Source organism: Sturnus vulgaris, unplaced genomic scaffold, assembly GCF_052056855.1.
Source record: "Sturnus vulgaris isolate bStuVul1 unplaced genomic scaffold, bStuVul1.hap1 Scaffold_180, whole genome shotgun sequence".
NCBI lineage: Eukaryota > Metazoa > Chordata > Aves > Passeriformes > Sturnidae > Sturnus > Sturnus vulgaris.
In genome coordinates, this window is record NW_028276110.1 from 3,578,880 (window position 1) to 3,604,037 (window position 25,158).

Consider the following 25,158-nt stretch of genomic DNA (forward strand, 5'->3'; position numbering starts at 1 on the left):
GCAGGGCAGTGATTCTTCCCCTGTGCTCAGCACTGGTTGGGCAGCACCTCGAGTGCTGTGTCCAGTTCTGGGCCCCCAATTTAAGATGGACATGGAGGGGCTGGAGCGTGTCCAGAGAAGGGCAACAAGGCTGGTGAGAGGTCTGGAACACAAGTCCTGTGAGGAGTGGCTGAGGGAGCTGAGGATGTTTATCCTGGAGGGTGCTCAGGGGAGACCTCATCACTCTCTACAGCTCCCTGACAGGAGGGGGCACCCAGGCTGGGATGGGGCTCTTCTCCCAGGGAACAGCACAGGACACAGGACACAGCCTTAAAGCTGCACCAAGGGATGTTTAGGCTGGACATTAGGAAATATTCTTCACAAAAAGGGTGATTGGGTATTAGACTGGGCTGCCAAGGGGCGTGAGTGTGTCACTGTCCGTGGAAGTGTTTAAGGAAAGACTAGATATGACAGTGAGTGCCATGGTCTGGGTGACAAGGTGGTGTTGGGTCACAGGTTGGACCTGCTGCTCTAAAGGTCTTTACCAGCCTGGGTGATTCTGTGATGATTGTGACACTGCAGGGCCCTGGGCAGAAAGGGGCCAGTGTGACACTGCGGGGCCTCGTGGGACTGAGAGGACCATAGTGACACTGTGTATGACATGGCACCACAGAGCCAAGGGGCCACTGTGACACTGTGGGGCTACATGGAAGCAAGGAGTCCATTGTGACAGTCTGGGTCCTGGTGGAACCACAGAGGCCACTGTGAGGCACCAGGGCCTTGTGGAACCAAGGGTCCATTGTGCCACTGCAGAACCAAGGAGAGCCTTGTGAGAGCCTGGGGCCCAATGGAATCAAGGGGCCAATTTTCCATTGCAAGGACTCTGGGAACTAAGGGAACAATTGTGACAGTGCAGCCCCATGGAACCAAGGGTCCCTGGTGACACTGCAGGATCGTGTGTAACCAGGGCTCCATTGTGACCCTGCAGCACCAAGGAATTCATGGTGGCACTCGGAGCCCTCATGGAACCAAGAGGCCACAGTGACACTGCAGGGCCTTGTGGAACCATGCAGAGCATTGTGACAGAGCAGGACCTCGTGTAATGATGGGGCCATGGTGACACTGCAGGCCCCAGGGAACCAAGGGGCCAGTGCTGCTCCTCAGGGACCCCTGGAATGCAGGAAACATATTTGGCACTGTGGTGCCTCTTGGGACCAAGAGACCATTGTGACACTGTGGAAGAAGGAGAGCATTGCTGCATTGAGAGACCTCATGGAACCAAGGATCCACTGTGACACTGCAGGGGCTTGAGGGCTCAAGGTGCCATTGTGAAACTCTGAGGCCCAAGGATCCAAGGGCCTTTGTGACACCAAGGGCTCCCATGGAACCAAAGGGGCACTGTGACACTGGGAGGCCTCATGGAATCATGGAGACCATTGTGACACTCTAGAGCCTCATGGAACGGTGGTGACACCAAGTAGGCTGGGAGTGTTGATCTGCTGGAGGGTAGAAGGGCTCTGCACAAGGACCTGGACAGGCTGGATCCAAAGCCCAAATCCAACAAGGTGAGGTTTTACAAGATGAAATGTTGGGACCTGCACTTTGGCCACAAGAACCCCTACAGGGCTACAGGCTGGGGACAGAGTGGCTGGACAGCAGCCAGGCAGAAAGGGACCTGGGGACACTGATGGACAGCAGGCTGGACATGAGGCAGCAGTGTGCCCAGGTGGCCAAGAAGGCCAATGGCACCTGGCTTGGATCAGGAATGGTGTGGCCAGCAGAAGCAGGGCAGTGATTCTTCATCTGTACTCAGCACTGCTGACACTGGACCTTGAGTCCTGTGTCCAGTTCCTGGCCTCCCCAGTTTAGGAAGGACATGGAGGGGGTGGATTGTGTCCAGAGAAGGGCAAAAATCCTGGTGAGGGGTCTAGAAGAGAAGTGCTGTGAGGAGTGGTTTAGGGAGCTGGGGTTGTTTATCCTGGAGAAGAAAGGGCTCAGGGGAGACAAGGTGGTGTCAGGGCACAGGAGAGACGTGATGATCTCCAGGGTCTTATCCAACCTTGCTGATTCTGTGATTCTCTGAAATCACCCCTGGAGCTGTTCCAGGATGAGTCCTGGGCCTCCTCTTCACAAGGTCCAGCAGCCCAGGTCCCTCAGCTTCTCCATACAGCCCCAAAGCCCATCCTGTCAGTCCTGCAGAGCCTCTCCAGCCCCTCCTCATTGCCCACAACAGGGAGCCCCACACCCAGACACAGCAGCCCAGATGTGCCCCCCTGGCCTGTGGTGCCTCTGGCAAGGGAGCAGCACGAGGCACTGCAGGACCCTGCAGACAATTCCTGAAGCACTTGGAGGATGATCCTGTTCCCCAAGGGACGTTCCCATGGTGCCAACTCAGGAATTGAAATGGGGAGTGAGGCCAGAGAGGAAAGGGCAAACAGGGATGGGCTGTTTGCAAGGGAGGGGACAGGGCTGGGCAATAGGAAAAAATTTGGATCAGGAAAGAGTAAAGAAAGCAAAGGTGAAGCAAAGGAAATGCTCAGGGCAGATTGGGGGTGGCTGCCATTCAGCCCTGGCTCTGAGCAACAACATCTGCAGTGGGACAGGAAACTCACAGCTCAGGGGAACAAATTTTCTGGCTGACTTCAGAGGCCATGACAAAACTAAGTGGTTTCCCTGCCGTCCCCCAGCCCTTGCTGGCCCCAGGGGCTGATGGCATTTGTGCTCACTCAGCTCCATGTCCCCACAGCAGCACCATGAGGGTGCTGAGCCTGCTGTGTGCAATGCAAACAGGGGCTCCTGAGCCAGTGCTGCCGTGTGTGTGCCTGCAAGGATGCGGCTCCTGTGTGAGCTGGGGGAGAGGCCAGGGCTGCAGAGGGGGGATGTTGTTGGCAGGTGCATGAGGACGCTCTGGGACACTGCCCTGGGGTGTCCAGCGCAGTGGGGATGGATCAGCCCCTGCTCTGCTGCTCCTTGCCAGGGTGTCCCCCTTGCAGGGAGCTTGCAGAGCACCAGCCATGCTGTTTGCCCCCAGCCTGCCCACGGCCAGCCTGGGGCTGCTCCTGGGGCTTTTCTGTGCTCAGCATTGGACTGGCCAAGTGTTGTGGAGAGAGCGTGGCCAAGGAGCCTGGAGCCCCCAGGCCCTGCCCTGAGGCATCAGCGCTGCCCCAGCAGTGCCCATGGCCTGTCCCTGTTGCAGCCCTGGCACTGCCACCCCCAGGGCTGTGCCCGGCCCCGAGAGCACTCAGGCCCTGCAGCAACACGAGGGCCAGGAGGGCAGTGGGGCAGTGGCACGGGAGCAGCACTGGCAACACCAAGTGCTGCTGCTGCTGCTGGGCACAGCTGCTGTGCCAGCACTGATCTGCCCCCAGCTCTGCACACAGACATTGCTGCTGCAGCTCCAGAGAAGGGAACAAAAGGGGCATCTCTGGAGAAATCTTTGCTGGGAGATCCTTTATTTAATTTAAACCACCAAGAGCACATCTCCTTTAGGTGCAGTCTGTGGCCACAGAAAAGTTGGAGAGAATTAAAATGAAAAATGGAACAAACAATTGGTTTTCTTGAGAACACTATGATCAAATTGAATCAAAAGAAAAATAACCCCCAACCACACCATCAAGAAGTATCAAAGATGACTTTTATTACAAGTGATTTGCAAAAACTGGCCAGCAGTTTAATGTTTCTGATATCATCCAATCATGAGTCTCCACACTGCAGCCTTGAGCTCCTGATTCCTCAGGCTGTAGATGAGAGGGTTCAGGGTTGGAGGCACCACTGAGTACAGAACTGACAGTGACAAATCCAGGGATGGGGAGGAGATGGAGGGGGGCTTCATGTGAGCAAATGTTCCCGTGCTGATAAGCAGGGAGACCACGGCCAGGTGAGGGAGGCAGGTGGAAAAGGCTTTGTGCCGTCCCTGCTCAGAGGGGATCCTCAGCACAGCCCTGAAGATCTGCACATAGGAGAAAACAATGAACACAAAACAGCCAAAAGCTAAACAGACACTAACAGCAATGATCCCAAGTTCCCTGAGGTAGGATTTGGAGCAGGAGAGTTTGAGGATGTGTGGGATTTCACAGAAGAACTGGCCCAGGGCATTGCCATGGCACAGGGGCAGGGAAAATGTATTGGCTGTGTGCACCAGTGAATAGAGAAAGGCACTGGCCCAGGCAGCTGCTGCCATGTGGGCACAAGCTCTGCTGCCCAGGAGGGTCCCGTAGTGCAGGGGTTTGCAGATGGACACGTAGCGGTCATAGCACATGATGGTCAGGAGGGAAAACTCCGCTGACAGGAAGAACAGAAAGAAAAAGAGCTGAGCAGCACATCCTGCATAGGAGATGTGTCTGGTGTCCCAGAGGGAATTGTGCATGGCTTTGGGGACAGTGGTGCAGATGGAGCCCAGGTCAGTGAGGGCCAGGTTGAGCAGGAAGAAGAACATGGGGGTGTGCAGGTGGTGGCCGCAGGCTACGGCGCTGATGATGAGGCCGTTGGCCAGGAGGGCAGCCAGGGAGATGGCCAGGAAGAGGCAGAAGTGCAGGAGCTGCAGCTGCCGCGTGTCTGCCAATGGCAGCAGGAGGAAGTGGCTGATGGAGCTGCTGTTGGACATTTGCTCTGTCTTGGCATGGGGATCTGTAAGAAAAGTAATTGTGGAATAGTTCAGTTTGGAGAGGACTTGAAATATCCCAGCCCAGGTTGGTGGCACTTTCCCCCCACTGCCTGCCCAGGGCTCTGCTGCCTGGAGCTGTCCCTGCCAGCAGCTGCTTCCCTGTGCCCAGGGCTGAGCCCTGCCAGTGCTGCCAGAGCCCAGCCCAGCCCTGGGGGCTCAGCTCTGCCCTGCAGACCCCTCCCAGCACAGGGCACTGCCCAGGGTCAGCTCTGCCTCTGCAGGCTTTGATGGCAACATCACAGCAACCCTGAGGAGGCTGGAAAATTGACACTGATGCTGCCTGTAACTGCTGATTTCTGTGACTGACTGCTTTATTAAGATCCAAGAAAAAATATTATATTTTTCCCAACCTGAACTGAGCGATTAATATCTATATGCAATTTCCCATCTACGCAACACAGAGCAGTCGATTAAAAAAAGCTGGAATTTAGTTTTTATGCAGCCCCTGACTAGCTGTGTTCCCTCTATAATCTACTTGGAAATGTTCTGCTGTTAAATATCATGTTGAGAGCAGCCCTGAACAATGCAGCATCCTCACTACACAAGAAGAAAATTTCCAAGCCTCACCAGCTGTCTCCTTCCACCCAGATCTTGTCCCCCAGTGCTGGGAGCAGCTCCCAGGGCTGGCTGAGAGCTGTCCCTTGCAGGCAGCAGAGTCCCTGCCCCAGCACAGCGCCCTGGGCTGCAGGACCCTGCTCTGCACCACAGCCCTGGGCACCCCTGGCTGCTCTGCACAAGAGATCATCAGAGAATGTACTCACACAGTCTGCAGGCATTGGGATGTTCCAGCTTGAGGAGATCACTGCAGGAGCTGCAGCTGCATTGTCCTGCAGCCAGAGGCTTCCTGTGTCAAGGGCTGGGAGTGATTCTGCCCCAGGCACTTCTCAGCATCTTCCCAGCCCTGACTGATTGAAGCTCTCTGTGCCTCTGTGCTGTGCCTGGGGTGGCTGCAGGCAGCGCCCCAGCCCTGCTGAGCTGTGCACAGGAGCTGCTCATCAAGAGAAATGTGTTTTTGAAGCTCTTCTTGGTTGCCAGGATCACATTCTGAGCCAGGAGCCCAGCCCAGCTCATCAGCACAGACACAGCACAAGCACTTTAATGACCCTCTCGGGGATTGGGGCTGAGTCTCTGAGCATCAGTCCCTGAGTGGGAGCTGAAGAAACCTCTCAAGAACTCCAAGTCACAATCAAACTCCGAAGTTTCCTAAAGTTTTAATGGTTCCCTCTGAGGGACACAACTGAGAAAGTGTCCCCAGGTTCCAGTCACAGCAGGAAATTGGAGGCAGAGATGACAAGTGGAGACAAAGAGAAGCCAAGTCTTGGTGCCCTGGGGCACAGCAGGGTCTGGCCACCAAGGGCTGGGAGGAGACACCTTGTCCTGAGCCACTGGGGCCTCCTGGCACAGCCCCAGCAAGGCTGGCCACTGTCACCCCTTGTCCTGCCCTCAGCATCCCCCCACATCCCAGTGGCCTCAGGGATGTGCTGGGACGAGTCCCTGGGGAGCCTTGGTCAGGAATGGCCCTGGGGGCTCCTTCATGCTCCCAGGGACTGCAGGTTTTTCAGAGGACTTTGGGTTTTGCTTTTTCCTTGGAGTCTCTGAAAGCTTTGTGCAATCATGGCCTCCAATTATCTCCTTTAATCAGTCTCTTGAGAGCCTTTGTCAGTAACAACACTCATCGGGGCTGATTAATGCTTCAAGATATGTCAGTTTTTTTAAGGTATTTGGAGGTTCCCTTTTGACACCAACTCTTCTAGTAGTTTATGCAATCATGGCTCCAATTATCTACTTTAATTAGTCCCCTTGAGAGCTTTATATTGACACTCAGTGGGTCTCAATAATACATTGAGATACTCAAGGTTTTCAAAGGTACTTTGGATTTTCCATTCCTCTCTGACTCTCTGAGAGGGTTTTTGGCGATCCTGGCATCCAGTTCTTTCCTCCAAGGAGTCCATGAGGAGCCTGTGTTGGGGATGGACTTCAGTGAGACCCATTAATGCTTTGAGACACTTTGGGTTTTTCTTCTGCCTTGGACTCCTGGAAATGTTTGTGCAATCTCCTCTCAGGCCTTGAGGTTCAAGGCCCCAGCAACAAATGCACCAAGGGGCTGATTGGGATCAAGCAAGTCCTGACAAACCATGGCTCTGCCTTGATTTCCCTCTGGTGAAGTTCATTCATTACGAATATTTTCAAATCTAGTTATGGAGAAATATTTCCAAGTGATTCTAAGAAATACACATTCATATTTTGAAGACTGTATTTCATTGTTATTTTCTTTCGAGCAGAGGTCATTCCAGCATTCTGTGGTTGATATTGATGCAGGCTCTCTCCTTAGGTCTGGCCTGCTCACAGAAGCTGTGCCTTGAGGTCTGACCCAGTGTGGACAACCTTGCTGCACATTCCCCAACTCCATCCTGTCTGTCCTCACTCACCTGGGACCTGCTTTTCTTGGAGAACTGGCTGCACACAGGCCAAAAGGAGTGTTCCCTCCCCCCCCCTTTTTTTTTTCTGTTTTGAAGCAATCTACAACTCCTTAATGTCCCCATTGAAAACAGACACCTTCTATTAGTGTGTGCTAAAGCCAAGATGCCACCAAGCAGCTTCCCCTTCCCCAAGGCAGAACCCTGCAAGAAATGTTTGAGATCTTTGGACTCCTTGGTTCCCTGAGGCCTTGCAGTGTCACAAAGGCCCCTTGGTTCTGCACTGTCACAATGGAGATTTGGGTCCATGGTGTCCCACAGTGTCACAATGCACTTTTTGGGTTCCATGAGGCCATGTTCTATCACAATGGACTTTTGGCTCCTCGAGGTTCCATACTCTCAACAATGGTCTCTGTAGTTCCAGAGTGTCACAATGGACTCTTGGTTCCAGGTGGCCCCACAGTGTCACCGTGGTCTCCTTGGTTCCACAAGGCCGTGCAGTGTCACAATGGCTCACAGGTTCCATGAGGCCCCACAATGTCACAGTGGACCCTTGGTCCCATGAGTTTCCCCAGTGTCACAATGGTTCCTTGGCTCCACGTGGCCCAGGTGTCTCACAATGGACTCTTGGTTCCGTGGGGCCCCGCAGTGTCACAGGGGTTTCCTTGGTTCTGTAGGGTCACAATGGACACTGCAGCGCCCCCTGCTGGCCGGGAGGACCTGGCACTGTGCGAGCACCTCCTGGTGGCCGACCCCTGCAACTGTGAGTGGCTTGTACTGGTTTGTACTGGTTTGTACTTGTTTTTGCTGGGATCGGGTCCAGGAGGTGCTGGGACAAGGCTGGGGTCATTGGTTTGTACTGGGTTATACTGGGAGAGGTTGTGTGACTGTCCAGGAGGACCTAGGGCTGGGTGTACTGGTTGTACTGGGTTATACTGTTTTGTACTGGGATGGGCTGATGGTAGGTTACTGATTTGTACTGGGTTATATGGAGATGTGGTACTAGGGGTGACTGTTTTATGCTGGGTTATACTTGGTTATACTGGTTTATATTGGGATGGGGTGCTAGGGGTCACTGTGTTATACTGGGTTATGCTGGTTTATACTGGGATGTGGTCCTAAGGTGACTGGGTTATACTGGGATATTCTGGATTTTACTGGGTTAAACTGGGGTGTCCTGGGTTATACTGGGAGGGAGCTTGGGGATGCTTGGCACTCCACTGGGATTAACTTCTGGGGATGCTGGCCTTGCTGATTTATACTGAGATAGAGCTTGGGACCTACTGGGAGTGACTTCAGGTTGTGCTGGCCTTACTGGTTTCTACTGGGAGCTGTCACCAAGGGCTCAGGGCCTCAGGGGTGACTCCCAGTGCTTACTGGTTTGTACTGGTGCCATCCCAGTATAAACTTGGGAGCCCCAGGACCACACTAGGAGTCCATAGACTACACTGGGAATGGGTTTGGGTGTATGAGGCCTTACTGGTTTTTACTGGGAGCTGCTGCCACAAGCCTCAGGAGCTCGGGAGTGGGTCCAAGTGCTTACTGATTTATACTGGTTCCTTCCCAGTCCACACCTGGGAACACTGGTAGGCACTTGCAGCCAGGCAGGACCTCAAGGCCGAGCTGGCCTTCACCAGGGCCTTGCTGAGCCACAGCTTCTCCAACTTCTCAGCCTGGCAACACTGCCTGTGGCTGCTGATGCCCACCAGGAACTACAGCAAGGGCACTGCCCCCTGGAAGGCTGGAGGAAGGTGAGGGATTCCCTAAAAAACTCCCCCAATTTTGCGAGATCCCCAAAATTTTCCACCCTGTCCCTCGCCTAAAGTGGGAGCTGGTGGGTTCTGTTGGGTTGAATGTGTTACCGTATGGACCAGAAATCCTGAATATTAGAATATAAAGTGTATAAACCATAATAGTAGTAGTAATGCTAAGGCTTGAAGACTGCAGTCCCCAGAGTAGGCCCTGGGAAACTAACTTAAGAATGTGCTGTGCTGAGAGCATGCAGAACCGTTAGTGATAAGGTTAAAGTCTAAACATAAATAAAGTACTGGTGGTGGGCAGTGGCATAAGAGAGAGATTGAGGGGGAGAACACTATAGTCCTAGGATAAGCAACCATGTAGGATTTATGACGCCAAAATGCTATCTTCAAGGTGAATGTATCTACAGAAGAATGTGTACTTCTGCACATAAACCATTTGTAAAAAGGGTATAAAAAACCCTCTAAAAAGGGAACCAGCGGGATCCTGACTTGGGACGCGAGTCCGCAGGTCCCCGGGCCCTGAATAAAGCACCGCATAAACTGACACTCTGTTAGTTTGTGTTTTACTTGGGGTTTCGGGCAGCACCACCACCTTTTTAACTCTTGATAGTTTCCCAAAAAAATCACTGACCTGTCATTGACAGTTACAGACACAAGAGGGCAGCATCACATCAGAAACAATAGAATCTCACGGCTCAGAAAAGAACAGAAATCTTAACTTGTTGCAATGACAGTTAATAACACAAGAGGGCAGTGTTACACCAGATATTGCGCAGGTCCACTACAGAAAACAGAGCAGACATTCCCCAAAATTCAAACTCTCCACCACCAAAATGAGAGTGATGCAAACACAAAACACCAGCCACCATATAAAATACTTCCTTCCACCACCCTACAACAAACAACAAGCACAATTTATGGCAGTTAGGGTTATAGCAGTGAGTTATGCTGTTAATAATATTGATAACACTGTAGGTCTTGTTCAAGTTACTCCCAAACTTGCTAGTGGCCACGCTAAGTGGTCAACAGAAACCCCTTTGCCAGCTTCCAAATACCTTCCCCAAACCTGTCAGCTCTGTGTGTCGGATGTCTCTGACACACTGTTAGCCATGTGCAGGCATCCCTAGTGTCTTACAGGCTCACCTTACCTTGGGCCTCCCCCAAAACATTTTGGTCAAACGTTCCTCTAGGCCATATAGGAGGTTGGTTGCTCATCCTGCAGAGAGTGACCGGGGAGCAGAGGTCAGCTCCAGAAAAAGTCACTGGGGTGCACTGGGATGTCGACGTCCCCTGTGCTCCAGCAGACAGACGAAGACCTTCTGGCTGGCTCAACAACTGATTTCGAGAATCAGCACTTGACACTGCAGTTGTAGAGAGTGTTTCATTGGCAGCTGGGACACATGGGGGGATATTTCCTCCAAACCACGTGTACCTGGTCAAGACAGGTTCCAGGTATAAATACACATTGATCCCACAAACCCACACCTCCCTGCCCACCCATCTCCACCTTCTCTCCCTTTGTATTATAATTAGCTGCCACCCCTCCTGGAGGTTGTGTTTGGTGGTCTTTAGGATGAAGGCTGTATGTCTTCCTCAGTAATCGCTGTTTGAGCTCTGCTTTTGGGCAGGCACAGTGGAGGTTTGGCTCTCCCTCAGCTCAGCTTGTCCCACTCAAAACCACCTGGCTGGTCCTGGCTGGTTTCTGGAGCCACAGGTTTCTGTTTTGTTGGGTTTGTAGAATAGCCAGGTCTTGCTTTGCTGAGTATTACAATATATGTTATCTTAAAGTTTTTCCTGGGAAATAAGTTCCTATATGGTTTGTTACACAATATTTCTGCTATCTGTTCAATTTCCCCTCTACCTGCTTAAGCACATCATAGACTTCTAAGGTTCTGAATTTTCAAAACCATTTATGTTCCCCATCTCACTAGATCACACTGGGAGCCTCTAGACCACACTGGGAGCAGGTTTGGGCGCATCAACCCTTACTGGTTTATACTGGGAGCTGCTGCCACAGGTCTCAGGGGCTCATGAGTAGCTCCCAGTGCTTACTGGCTTATACTGGTGCCCTCCCAGTATAAACCTGGGACCCCTTAGACTACACTGAGGATGGGTTTGGGTGCATGAGGCCTTACTGGTTTCTACTGGGAGCTGCCATCATGGGCCTCCATGGGCTCCCAGTGCTTACTGGTTTATACTGGTGCCCTCTCAGTCTATGCCTAGGAACACCAGTGGGTGCTGGCGGGCAGGCAGGACCTTGAGGCCAAGCTATCCTTTGCTGGGGCACTGCTGAGCTGCGACTTCTCCAACTTCTCAGCCTGGCACCACTGCCTGCATCTGCCAGGGACTCCAGAAAGGGCGAGGCTGGGGCACTGCCCCATGAAAGGCTGAAGAAATGGGAGCAATTGCCCAGTAAAATTCCCACAATTTCACAGGATCCCCAAAATTTTCCAGCCCCTCCCTCACCTAAAGTGGGAGGTGATGCGTTCTGTTGGGTTGAATGAGTAGAACTGGTGTCTCTAAATCCCCTTTGACTTTAATGGGTACACCTGAACTCTGGTACACTTGAGTATTCAGATATTGGGGTGTCCCCCACTGCTCCCTCTGAGATTTTGGGGTGCCCCCTTTTCCCACCCCAGAGCTAGAGCTGGTGCAGAACACTGTCTTCAGCAACCCCATGGACCAAAGCACCTGGGTGTACCTGCACTGCAAACTCTCCTGAGGTAACTCAGGGCTCTCTCCCACCCTTGAGGCCCTCACCTGGATTTTTGGGGTACCCCCTGAATGTTGAGGTGCCCCCCAACAGCCCCTCGGCTGCCTAAGGTCATCTGTGTCCACGTCGACTGGGAGGACAGTGGCCATCATCTTCTCCTGGCCTGTTAGGGTGAGTCAGGGTACTTGGGTGCCCCAAAAATAACCTGGAGATCCCCCAAAAGTATCTGGGTTCACCTGTGTACTCCCCTAAATCACCTGGATCTCCCCAAAAATCACCTGGGTACACCTGGGTATCCCCAAAAATCACCTCAGTGTGCTTCAGTACCCCTGAAAATCACCTGGGTTACCCTAATATTAACCTGGATACACCTGGGTACACCTACATCAACCAAATCCCCTGAGGGTCCCCAAAACTGGTGTCCCAAAAATCTTAATTGCTTTGACTGGGTAGACCTGGTGTCCCTGAATCCCCATCGACTTTAAAGGGTACATATTGAGTCCTGTTTATCTCCATTTATCTCTATAAATCCCTCCCAGTGGTCCCACTTATGCCCCAGTGCTCCCAGTAACCCCAGTGTCCCCCCTTAGCCCTTCCCAGTGCTCCCAGTTGAACCACTAACCCTTCCCAATCAAGCCCTATTAATGGGTAGTCCTGGTATCCCTCAATCCCCTTGGACTTCAATGGATGGATCCAATGTCTGAAAATTTTTGGTGCCAAAAATCCCAACTTTGGGCTCGGAATTCCCAGATTTGGGGCTGAAAACAAAGATTTTGGGCTTAAGTGGAGGCACAGCTCCAGCACAGGCTGAAGGTGTGGGATCAAGAATTTGAGATTAGCTCCCAGGAATTATGCCAGGACTTCCAGAGTGTCAGCACCCTGATCCTGAAATGGAAATCCCGGAATTCAGCCCAATATTTTCCCCAGATTTCCCCAAATTTCCCCATTTTAGCACCAAATTTCTGCAAAATCCCCATTGACTTTAATGGGCAGACCTGGTTTCCCTAAATCCCTATTGATTTCAAAAGGTAGACCTGATGTTCCTAAATCCCCTTTGATTTTTTAAAATAGGTAGACTTGCTATTGCTACATTGCCATTGATTTCAAAGGGTAGACCTGATGTCCATAAGATCTCTATTGGGAGATTAATATTACAAGAGATGGAACAACTGAGACACATTGTCAAAGATGGTTTATTGCTTTATTTCATCAGTCTCATAGAAGGGTGAGACATTCAAGGTGTTACATCCAGGGCCATAATATCAGAAGCTTCCTCATTGTTAGTTACCAATGCCTTACGTTAGTTTCTTAGCCAATCAAAAACTTCTATGAATTTTGCTAGTGTCTTTTTACACCAATCATTAATTGCTTTGCTTCCCATGGCTTTGGTGCAATGCATCATTTTTCAGTATATCATATAACACTGCACAAACCTACATTGATACATCTTAACATCTAATTAACTTTATAACAAGTTATTTTTGCTAAACTTTAAAATCTTTCACTATCTTACTTAACATACTGCTTTGCTTACATAATCCAAATTTCTGTTTTCTTGAAACATATTTTTACTTAAACTACAAACTTATATTCTTGTTTTATGTCTGTTTCACTTTAATGCTCTAATTCTCTAAGCCTTCTCCAAGGTCTTAGATCAAACCCTGTATCCATTTCTATCTCTGAGCCTGTATGCCCAAGGCCCTGAGAGCTCTCCGTGCCTGCATTTCCCACACTGCAGTATCCCAATGGACCCTTGGTTCCATGGGGACTCACAATGGCAGAAGGGTCTCCTTGGTTCCACAAGGTCCTGCAGAGCCCCTTGATTCAACGAGGCCTCAAAGTGTCATCATGGCCTCCAGGATTCCATGAGGCCCCACAGTGTCACAATGGACCTTTGTTTCCATGGGGTCCAGCACTGTTCCATGAATCCTCAGTTCCATGGGGCCCTGTAGTGTCACAATGGACTCCTTCGTTCAATGGTGCCACACATTATGACAATTGTCCCTTGGCCTGCCAGGACTCCATAGTGTCACAACGATTCCTTGCTTCCATGAGGTCTTGTAGTGTCACAATGGACTCCATGATTCCATGAGGCCCCACAGTGTCACAATGGCCCCTTGCTTCCATGGAGCCCCACAATATCACAATGGCCCCTTGATTTCATAAGGCCCTGAAATGCCACAATGGCCCTTTTGTTTCACAAAACCTCAAATTGTAAAAATGGCCTCCATGGTTTCATGAGGCCCTGCTGTGTCACAAAGGACTCTCAGCTCCATGATGCCCCATAGTGTCACAATGGTCTCCTTGGTTCTGCAGTGTCAGAATGCCCCCTCGGTCCCTTGGAGCTCATAGTGTCACTCTTGTGCCCTTGTTTCCATGAGGCCCTGCAGTGCCACAATGGTCCTTTGGTTCCACGTGACCTCAAAGTGTCCCCATGGCCTCCTTGGTTCCATGATGCCATGTAATGTAACAATGATCTCCTTGGTTCCACAGTGTCAGAATGGCCCGTTTGTCCCATGGAGCCCCACGCTGTCACTGTGGTCCCCTTGATTCCATGAGGCCCTGCTGTGCTGCAATGGCCCCAAAGGCTACAATGGTCTCCAGTGAGACTCTCTACAACCACCTGAACAGAGGCTGTAGTCAGGTGGGAGTCGGTCTCTTCTCCCAGGCAGCACCTGACAGAATGAGAGAGCAGAGTCTTAAGATAAGCCAGGGGTAGTATAGGTTTGACATCAGGAAAAAATTCTTCACTGAAAGAGTGACTGGGCACTGGAATCTTCTGCCCAGGGAGGTGGTGGAGTCACCACCTCTGGTGGCATTTAAAAAAAGACTGGACGTGGCACTCAGAGCCATGGTTTAGTTGATGAGGTGATGTTAGGAGATAGGTTCGACTTCATGCTCTCAAAGGTCTTTTTCAACCTCATTACCTCTGTGATTCTGTTTCATAATAGTCTCCATTGTTCCATGAGGCCCTGCAATGTCACAATTTGGTTTCATGAGTCCCCACACTGTAACACTGGACCCTTGGTTCCATGAGGTTCTTCAGTGTCATAATGGTCTCCTTGGATCTGCAGTGTCCCAATGGCCCCTTGGTCAAAATTGACTTCAGGTTCCATGAGCTTTCATACTCTCAGCAACAGTTCTGCAGTGTCACCATGGACCCTTTTTTCCACGAGGTTCTGTGCTATAACATGGTCACCTTGGTTCTGTGAGGCCCTGCAGTGTCACAATGCACCCATGATTGCAGGAGGTTCCACAGTGCACCTTCAGGTTCCACAGTGTCACAGCTGACTCCTTGGTTCTGTGAGGACCCTCTGTCACCAAATCTCCAAAATATCAGAATAAGGCTCCTTAACACTGATTTCGTGATTAAGAAGACATCCTTTTTTTCAGGCTTCAGGTCCAATGTGGGATAACTCCTAAACTTATGTGGACACGTGATTCTACAAGTGTGTTGCTTATATTTAATCATTACATGCGTATTGCAATTTACCATTTCTATAAAACCCACCACAAGTTACCAGGTTGTGTCCTTGTTTTTTCTGTCACTGCACCCTTGAGCCAAATGTGTTTCTCTTCTCTTCTGACAGTCTCTGCTGGGAAAGCAGCTCCTGCATGCCATGATTCTCTGCTGAAAGTTCACAGGCACAGTAAAAATTGAATGAACCCTCTTGGTGTCAAGGCCAGGGCTCTGTGTGTGCAGGCAGAGGCAGGCAGGAGGCAGAGCTGTCAGCAAAGGAAGGGGCCAGCGAGGTGGGGCAGCCGGGGGATGACGACAGCCTGCAGGGACAGAGGCGCAGGGCATGGACACCGTAGGACAGCCTGGGCTGCAGAGGCCACAGGGATGGGCAGCAGCTGAAAGGCCCTGACAGAGCCAACTCCTGCAGCACTTGGGCCATGCAGGCTGGCCCTGGGCCTGAGGCCAGCAGGGGACAAGTGAGCCTTGCTGTGCTGGGGCCTCATTGCCTCCTTGTCCCTGCTCAGCAGCCTGGCAGGGGCCGCCCCATGGTGCTGCCCTTGGCATTGCACATGGCCAGAGCCCAGTGGCCCGGGAAGAGCCCTGAGCAATGAGGGAGGGACAGGATGTGCCTTGCCAGGGGCTGGGGCTCAGCCCTTGGCCCTTGGCATTCCTGAAACACATCCAGGTTTGCTCAGCATCAGAGACACCTTTCCCTTGTTTGTCCCCACCTGTCATCAGTGCCTCCAGTGTTTTCCTTTTACTGGAATCTGGGGACACTTTCTGAGTCCTATCCCTCAGTGGGCACCATTAAAACTTCTAGAAACTTTGGAATTTCAATTTAATTTTGAGTTCTTGAGAAGTTTTCCTTCAGCTCCCTCTCAGGGAGTGATGTCCAGGGACTCAGCACTGTTGGGAAATCCCAGCTTTACAGAAAAGGGGCAACAGAGAGGCACATTTTTTTAAAGATTTTATTCCATTATCAGTCTCATTGAATGGTGAAAAATAAGAGATGCAAAACTCAATGCCATTCCATCAGAAGTCAAGTTATTTCCTGGTTACAATATTTTATAAATGGTTTTCAGCCTATTAGCTTTTGCCCCACAATGGTGGAAATAATTCTAACACCAATCACCTTGTATTTTATTCCACATAGTCTTGCCAAAATTCATCTTTCACAGTTCTAATTCTCAAAAATATCTGGTCTTTTTGCAAGGCCATTGTTTGAAACTTGTTTCTAGTTCAATCTCTCTCTACAATGTCTTCTCTATTCCAGGGCCATTCTAAGTCAGCACACCTTATCTCAGAGTTTGCATCCAGATGTACAAGACTGTGTGAGCTTTCAGTCAGGCTTTGAGAATCCTTTACAAATCCATCTCTCACAAATATCAGTCACAGAATGCTGCAATCACCTCTGCTCTAAACAGAACAGTAATAAAATACAACCTTGAAAATTGGAATGGATATTTCTAAGAAGGTCTTTGTCTTATTTCTCCATAACTGGAGTTGAAAAACTTCTGAATTAACTGGACTCGACCAGAGGGAAATCTAGGCAGGACCATTGTTTGCTAAGAAATATCACAAAAAGTAACTTATAATTAAAATCCAAAGTGTCTGATGCTGTTCATGGGTCCCACTGAGGGACACGACTGAGAAAGTGTCCCCAGGTTCCAGTGTGAGCAGGAAATTGGAGGCAGAGATGACAGGTGGTGTGGAAAATGCAGGCAAAGAGAGCTCTCAGGGCCTTGTGCATACAGGCTCAGAGATTGAGATGGATACAAGGCTTGACCTAAGACCTTAGAGAAGTCTTGGACAATCAGAACATTAAAAGTAAAATTGATCTAAAACAAGAATATAAGTTTTAGTATAACTAGATCTATGTTTTAAGCAAATAGAAATATGCATTACGTAAGCAAAGCAGTATGTTAAGTAAGATAGTAAAAGATTGTAAAGTTTAGCCATAGAACCTGTTATAAAGTTAATTAGAAGTTTAAGATGTATCAATGTTGGTTGGTGCAGTGTTCTAGGATTGGTTGAAAAATGACACATTACTGCAAAGCCATGCGAAGGAAAGCAATTAATGATTGGTGTAAAAGGATGCTGGCAAACTTCACAGAAGTATTTGATTGGCTAAAAAACGAACATAAAGCATTGTAACTAAGAATGAGGCAGCTTCTGATATTATGGTATTGGATGTAACACCTTTAATGTCTCACCCTTCTATGAGACTGACACCATGAGGCCATAAACCATCTTTTACAACATCTCTCAGTGGCCCCATCTCTTGTAATATCAATCTCCTGAAACACATTTTTTGACATCAGACATGACTAATGAAATCAATAGGGACTTATGGGCACCAGGAATATCCCATTAAAGTCAATAGGGATTTCAGGACAGCAGATATATCCATTGCAGTCAATGAGGATTTTGGTGAAATTTGGTCCTAAAATGGGGAAATTTTGGAAAATTTAGGGAAAATCTTGGGCTGAATTCTGGGAATTTCCACTCCAGGATTGCAGTGCCAATGCTCTGGACGTCCTGGATGAATTAATGGAGGCCAATCCCAAATCCCTGATCCCTCACCTGCTGTCCATGCTGGAGCTGAGACATCAGCTCTGCCCACTGAAGTCAAAGGGGATTGAAGGACACCAGGTCTACCCCAGTGAAGTCACTAGGGGTTTTAGGGACAGCAGGTCTACCCATTGAGAGGGCTTGACTGGGAAGAGTTACTGTTTAAACTGGGAGCACTGGGAAGGGCTGAGGGGGGACACTGGGGTTACTAAGAGCACTGAAAAAAGTGGGACCACTGGGAGGGATTCGTAGAGATAAATGGAGAGAAACAGGACTCCAGAGCTAACCCATTGAAATGAATAAGAATTTAGGGACAGCAGGTCTACCCTTTAAAGGCAATAAGGTTTGGGGCCACCAGGTCTACCCAGTCAAAGCAATGAGGATGTTTGAGACACTAGTTTGGGGGGGCCCAGGGGATTTTGGTGATCCAGGTGTCCAAGGGGTACCCAGGAGCGTCCAGGCGATTTCTGGGAGTAGCCAGGTGATTTTTGGGGCACCCAAGTCGCCTGACTCACCCTGACAGGCCAGGAGAAGATGATGGCCACCGTCCTCTCAGTCGACATGGACACAGATGACCCTGGGCAGCCGAGGGGCTGTAGGGGGGCACCCCAACATTCAGGGGTACCCCAAAAGTCCAGGTGAGGACATCAGGGGTGAGAGGGAGCCCTGAGTTACCTCGGGAGAGGATGCAGTGCAGGTACAGCCAGGTGCTTTGTTGCATGGGGTTGGTGAAAACAGTGTTCTGCAACAGCTGCTGCTCTGGGGTGGGAAAAGGGGACACCCCAAAATCTCAGGAGAGCAGTGGGGGAACCCCAGTATCTCAGTAGGGGCACCCAGGTATCCAGGAGTTCAGGTCTACCCATTAAAGTCATTGAGGATTTAAGGAAACCAGGTCTACCCATTGAAGTGAATGGGGATTTAGGAACACCAGGTCTACCCATTCAACCCAACAGAACACACCAGCTCCCACTTTAGGTGAGGGAGGGGCTGGAAAATTTTGGGGATCTCGCAAAATTGTGTGAGTTTTTTGGGGAATCCCTCGCCTTCCTTCAGCCTTCCAAGGGGCAGTGCCCTTGCCGTAGTTCCTGGTGGCCATCAGCAGCCACAGGCAGTGTTGCCAGGCTGAGAAGTTGGAGAAGCTGTGGCTCAGCAAGGCCGTGGTGAAGGCCAGCTCAGCCTTGAGCTCCTGCCTGGCTGCAAGTACCTAGCAGTGTTCCCAGGTGTGGACTGGGAAGGCACCAGTATAAACCAGTAAGCACTTGGAGCCACTCCCGAGCTCCTGAGGCCTGTGGCAGCAGCTCCCAGTATAAACCAGTAAGGCCTCATACACCCAAACCCATTCCCAGTGTAGTCTACAGACTCCTAGTGTGGTCCTGTGGCTCCCAAGTTTATACTGGGATGGCACCAGTACAAACCAGTAAGCACTGGGAGTCACCCCTGAGGCCCTGAGCCCTTGGTGACAGCTCCCAGTATAAACCAGTAAGGCCAGCACAACCTGAAGTCACTCCCAGTAGGTCCCAAGCTCTATCTCAGTATAAATCAGCAAGGCCAGCATCCCCAGAAGTTATTCCCAGTGGAGTGCCAAGCATCCCCAAGCTCCCTCCCAGTTTAAACCAGGACACCCCAGTTTAACCTAGTAAAATCCAGAATATCCCGGTATAACCCAGTATAAACCACTACAACCCAGGACACCCCAGGACCACATCCCAGTATAAACCAGCATAACCCAGTATAACACAGTGACCCCTAGCACCCCATCCCAATATAAACCAGTATAACCAAGTATAACCCAGCATAAAACAGTCACCCCTAGTACCGCATCTCAGTATAACCCAGTACAAATCAGTAACCCCCCATCAGCCCATCCCAGTACAAACCAATATAACACAGTACAACCAGTACACCCAGCCCTAGGTCTTCCTGGACAGTCACACAACCTCTCCCAGTATAACCCAGTACAAACCAATGACCCCAGCCTTGTCCCAGCACCTCCTGGACCCGATCCCAGCAAAAACAAGTACAAACCAGTACAAACCAGTACAAGCCACTCACAGTTGCAGGGGTCAGCCACCAGGAGGTGCTCTCACAGTGCCAGGTCCTCCCGGCCAGCAGGGGGCGCTGCAGTGTCCATTGTGACCCGGCAGAACCAAGGAAACCCCTGTGACACTGCGGGGCCCCACGGAACCAAGAGTCCATTGTGAGACACCTGGGCCACGTGGAGCCAAGGAACCATTGTGACACTGGGGAAACTCATGGGACCAAGGGTCCACTGTGACATTGTGGGGCCTCATGGAACCTGTGAGCCATTGTGACACTGCACGGCCTTGTGGAACCAAGGAGACCACGGTGACACTGTGGGGCCACCTGGAACCAAGAGTCCATTGTGACACTCTGGAACTACAGAGACCATTGTTGAGAGTATGGAACCTCGAGGAACCAAAAGTCCATTGTGATAGAACATGGCCTCATGGAACCCAAAAGAGCATTGTGACACTGTGGGGCCCCATGGACCCAAATCTCCATTGTGACAGTGCAGAACCAAGGGGCCTTTGTGACACTGCAAGGCCTCAGGGAACCAAGGAGTCCAAAGGACTCAAACATTTTTTGCAGGGTTCTGCCTTGGATAAGGAGAAGCTGCTTGGTGGCATCTTGGCTTTAGCACACACTAATAGAAGGTGTCTGTTTTCAATGGGGACATTACGGAGTTGTAGATTGCTTCAAAACAGAAAAAAAAAAAGAAAAAAGGGGGGGGGAACACTCCTTTTAGCCTGTGTGCAGCCAGTTCTCCAAGTAAAGCAGGTCCCAGGTGAGTGAGGACAGACAGGATGGGGTTGGGGAATGTGCAGCAAGGTTGTCCACACTGGCTCAGACCTCAAGGTACAGCTTCTGTGAGCAGGCCAGACCTGAGGAGAGAGCCTGCATCAATATCAATCACAGAATGCTGGAATCACCTCTGCTCTAAGGAGAATAGCAATGAAATACAGTCTTCAAAATAGGAATGTGTATTTCTTAGAATCTCTTGGAAATATTTCTCCATAACTGGATTTGAAAATTTTCCTAATGAATGGCACCAGACCAGAGGGAAATCAAGGCAGAGCCATGATTTGTCAGGACTTGCTTGATCCCAGTGAGCCCCGTGGTGCATTTGGTGCTGGGACCTTGAACCTCAGGGCCTGAGAGGAGATTGCACAAACCTTTCCAAGAGTCTAAGGAAGAAGAAAAACTCAAAGTGTCTCAAACCATTAATGGGTCTCACTGAGGTCCATCCCCGACACAGGCTCCTCATGGACTGCTTGGAGGAAAGAACTGGATGCCAGGATCGCCAAAAACCCTCTCAGAGAGTCAGAGAGGAAAGGAAAATCCAAACTACCTTTAAAACCTTGAGTATCTCAATGTATTATTGAGACACACTGAGTGTCAATATAAAGCTCTCAAGGGACTAATTAGAGTAGATAATTGGGGCCATGATTGCATAAACTACTAGAAGAGTTGGTGTCAAAAGGGAACCTCCAAGTACCTTAAAAAAATTGAAGTATCTTGAAGCATTAATCAGCCCAACTGAGTGTTGTTACTTACCAAGGCTCTCAGGGGACTAATTAAAGCAGATAATTGGAGGCCATGATTGCACAAAGCTCTCAGAGACTCCAAGGCAAAAGCAAAACCCAAAGTCCTCTGAAAAACCTGCAGTCCCTGGGAGCAAGAAGGAGCCCCCAGGGCCATTCCTGACCAAGGCTCCCCAGGGACTCGTCCCAGCAGATCCCTGAGGCCACTGGGATGTGGGGGGATGCTGAGGGCAGGACAAGGGGTGACAGTGGCCAGCCTTGCTGGGGCTGTGCCAGGAGGCCCCAGTGGCTCAGGACAAGGTGTCTCCTCGCAGCCCTTGGTGGCACAGACCCTGCTGTGCCCCAGGGCACCAGGACTTGTCTTCTCTTTGTCCCCACCTGTCATCTCTGCCTCCAATTTCCTGCTCTGACTGGAACCTGGGGACACTTTCTCAGTCGTGTCCCTCAGTGGGACCCATTAAAACTTTAGGAAACTTTGGAGTTTGATTGTGACTTGGAGTTCTTGAGAGGTTTCTTCAGCTCCCTGTCAGGGACTGATGCTCAGAGACTCACCCCCAATCCCTGAGAGGTTCATTAAAGTCCTTGTGCTGTGTCTCTTCTACTGAGCTGGGTTGGGCTCCCTGCACAGAATGCGATGCTGGTAACCAAGAAGAGCTTCAAAAACACATTTCTCTCGATGAGCAGCTCTTCTCCCAGCCCAGCAGGGCTGGGGCACTGCCTGCAGCCACCCCAGGCACAGCACAGAGGCACAGAGAGCTTCAATCAGTCAGGGCTGGGAAGATGCTCACAAGTGCCTGGGGCAGAATCACTCCCAGCCCTTGACACAGGAAGCCTCTGACTGCAGGACAATGCAGCTGCAGCTCCTGCAGTGATCTCCTAAAGCTGGAACACCCCAATGCCTGCAGTCTGTGTGAGTACATTCTCTGATGATCTCTTGTGTAGAGCAGCCAGGGGTGCCCAGGGCTGTGGTGCAGAGCAGGGTCCTGCAGCCCAGGGCGCTGTGCTGGGGCAGGGACTCTGCTGCCTGCCAGGGACAGCTCTCAGCCAGCCCTGGGAGCTGCTCCCAGCACTGGGGGACAAGGTCTGGGTGGAAGGAGACAGCTGGTAAGGCTTGGAAGGATTGTCCTTGCGTGATGAGGATGCTGCATTGTTCAGGACTGCTGCTCCCAGCATAACATTTAACTCCAGAATGTTTCTAGGTAGATTACACATGGAGCACAGTGAGGCATGGCCTGCCTAAAAAAGAAAATCCTGATTTTATAATCTACTGCTCTGGGTTGCTTAGATGGGAAATTGCATATAGATATTAATCTCTAAGTTCAGTTTGGAAAAAATATAATATTTTTTCTTGGATTTTAATAAAGCAGTCACCGACAGAAATTAGCCCAGGGTCCCTCACAGGCAGCATCAGTTTCACTTTTCCAGACTCCTCAGGATAGCTATGACATTGCCATCAGAGCCTGCAGAGGCAGAGCTGACCCTGGGCAGTGCCCTGTGCTGGGAGGGGTGTGCAAGGCAGAGCTGAGCCCCCAGGGCTGGGCTGGGCTCTGGCAGCACTGGCAGGGCTCAGCCCTGGGCTCAGGGAAGCAGCTGCTGGCAGGGACAGCTCCAGGCAGCTGAGCCCTGGGCAGGCAGTGGGGGGAAAGTGCCACCAAGCTGGGCTGGGATATTTATAGTCCTCTCCAAACTGAACTATTCCATGATTACTTTTCTTACAGATCCCCATGCCAAGACACAGCAAATGTCCAACAGCAGCTCCATCAGCCACTTCCTCCTGCTGCCATTGGCCAACACGCGACAGCTGCAGCTCCTGCACTTCTGCCTCTTCCTGGCCATCTCCCTGGCTGCCCTCCTGGCCAACGGCCTCATCATCAGCGCCGTAGCCTGCGGCCACCACCTGCACACCCCCATGTTCTTCTTCCTGCTCAACCTGGCCCTCACTGACCTGGGCTGCATCTGCACCACTGTCCCCAAAGCCATGCACAATTCCCTCTGGGACACCAGGAACATCTCCTACTCAGGATGTGTGGCTCAGGTGTTTATGGTTGTCTTCTTCCTTGGATCAGAGCTTGCCCTCCTGACCATCATGTGCTACGACTGCTACGTGTCCATCTGCAAACCCCTGCACTACGGGACCCTCCTGGGCAGCAGAGCTTGTGCCCACATGGCAGCAACTGCCTGGGCCAGTGCCTTTGTCAATGCTCTGCTGCACACAGCCAATACATTTTCCCTGCCCCTGTGCCATGGAAATGCCCTAAGCCAGTTCTTCTGTGAAATCCCACACATCCTCAAGCTCTCCTGCTCCAAATCTTATCTCAGGGAAATTGGGCTCATTGCTGTTAGTGTCTGTTTGGTATTTGGCTGTTTTGTGTTCATTGTTTTCTCCTATGTGCAGATCTTCAGGGCTGTGCTGAGGATCCCCTCTGAGCAGGGACGGCACAAAGCCTTTTCCACCTGCCTCCCTCACCTGGCTGTGGTCTCCCTGTTCCTAAGCACTGCAGTGTTTGCCTACTTGAAGCCCCCCTCCATCTCATCCCCATCTCTCGATCTGGCCCTGTCTGTTCTGTACTCAGTAGTGCCTCCAACCCTGAACCCTCTCATTTACAGCCTGAGGAATCAGGAGCTCAAGGCTGCAGTGTGGAGACTGAACACTAGATGGTTTCAGAAACATTAAACTGCTGGCCAATTTCTGAAAATCACTTGTAATAAAAGTCTCCTTTGATTCTTCTTGTTGCTTTGCTTGTTGGTTTGTTCTTTACTTTCCTTTGTTTTAGCTTTTCAATATTGTCTACAAAGAAATGTCATTATTTGTGCTGTATTTCCTTTTGATTTTCTGCATCTTTTCTGTGACCCAGAGACTGTGTCAATGAGGGGCTGCGCTGTTGGTAACTTTAAATAAAATAAAATAAAGATTCTCCCAGCAAAGATTTCTCCAGAAATGCCCCTTTTCTTCCCTTCTCTGAAACTGCAGCAAAAATGTCTGTGTGCAGAGCTGGGGCAGATCAGTGCTGGCACAGCAGCTGTGCCCAGCAGCAGCAGCAGCACTTGGTGTTGCCAGTGCTGCTCCCGTGCCACTGCCCCGCTGCCCTCCTGGCCCTCGTGTTGCTGCAGGGCCTGAGTGCTCTCGGGGCCGGGCACAGCCCTGGGGGTGGCAGTGCCGGGGCTGCAGCAGGGACAGGCCATGGGCACTGCTGGGGCAGCGCTGACGCCTCAGGGCAGGGCCTGGGGGCTCCAGGCTCCTTGGCCAGGTTCTCTCCACAACACTTGGCCAGCCCAATGCTGAGCACAGAAAAGCCCCGGGAGCAGCCCCAGGCTGGCCGTGGGCAGGCTGGGGGCAAACAGCATGGCTGGTGCTCTGCAAGCTCCCTGCAAGGGGGACACCCTGGCAAGGAGCAGCAGAGCAGGGGCTGATCCATCCCCACTGCGCTGGACACCCCAGGGCAGCGTCCCAGAGCGTCCTCATGCACCTGCCAACAACATCCCCCCTCTGCAGCCCTGGCCTCTCCCCCAGCTCACACAGGAGCCGCATCCTTGCAGGCACACACACGGCAGCACTGGCTCAGGAGCCCCTGTTTGCATTGCACACAGCAGGCTCAGCACCCCCATGGTGCTGCTGTGGGGACATGGAGCTGAGTGAGCACAAATGCCATCAGCCCCTGGGGCCAGCAAGGGCTGGGGGACGGCAGGGAAACCACTCAGCTTTGTTGTGGCCTCTGAAGTCAGCCAGAAAGTTTGTTCCCATGATCTGTGAGTTTCCTGTCCCACTGCAAATGTTGTTGCTCAGAGCCAGGGCTGAATGGCAGCCATCCCCAGACTGCTCTGAGCATTTCCTTGGCTTCACCTTTCCTTTCTTTAGTCTTTCCTCATCTAGATTTCTTCCTCTTGTCCATCCCCATCCCCTCCTCTACAAACAGCCCATCCCTGTTTGCCCTTTCTTCTCCGGCCTCGCTCCCTATTTCTGTTCCCAAATTGCTACCATGGAAACATTGCTTGGGGAGCAGGATCATCCTCCAAGTGCTTCAGGAATTGTCT

The 25,158-nt window shown here is 51.1% G+C and overlaps 1 protein-coding gene and 1 long non-coding RNA gene across 2 annotated transcripts in view; one reads left to right on the top strand and one right to left on the bottom strand.

The window, feature by feature from the left end:
* LOC148218569 (uncharacterized) overlaps positions 1 to 25,158 on the bottom strand; it is a 386,417-nt gene that overhangs the window by 151,390 nt on the left and 209,869 nt on the right. The gene's annotated exons all lie outside the window — the stretch shown is intronic.
* LOC148218570 (olfactory receptor 14J1-like) lies at positions 23,213 to 23,800 on the top strand. Its single transcript, XM_088157834.1, has one exon. It carries the CDS (start codon positions 23,213 to 23,215, stop codon positions 23,798 to 23,800), a length of 588 nt encoding a protein of 195 aa, XP_088013960.1.

Bases quoted from the DNA above. Each gene is read 5' to 3' on its own strand.
- LOC148218570 (XM_088157834.1), top strand. From the start codon at position 23,213: ATGTGCTACGACTGCTACGTGTCCATCTGCAAACCCCTGCACTACGGG.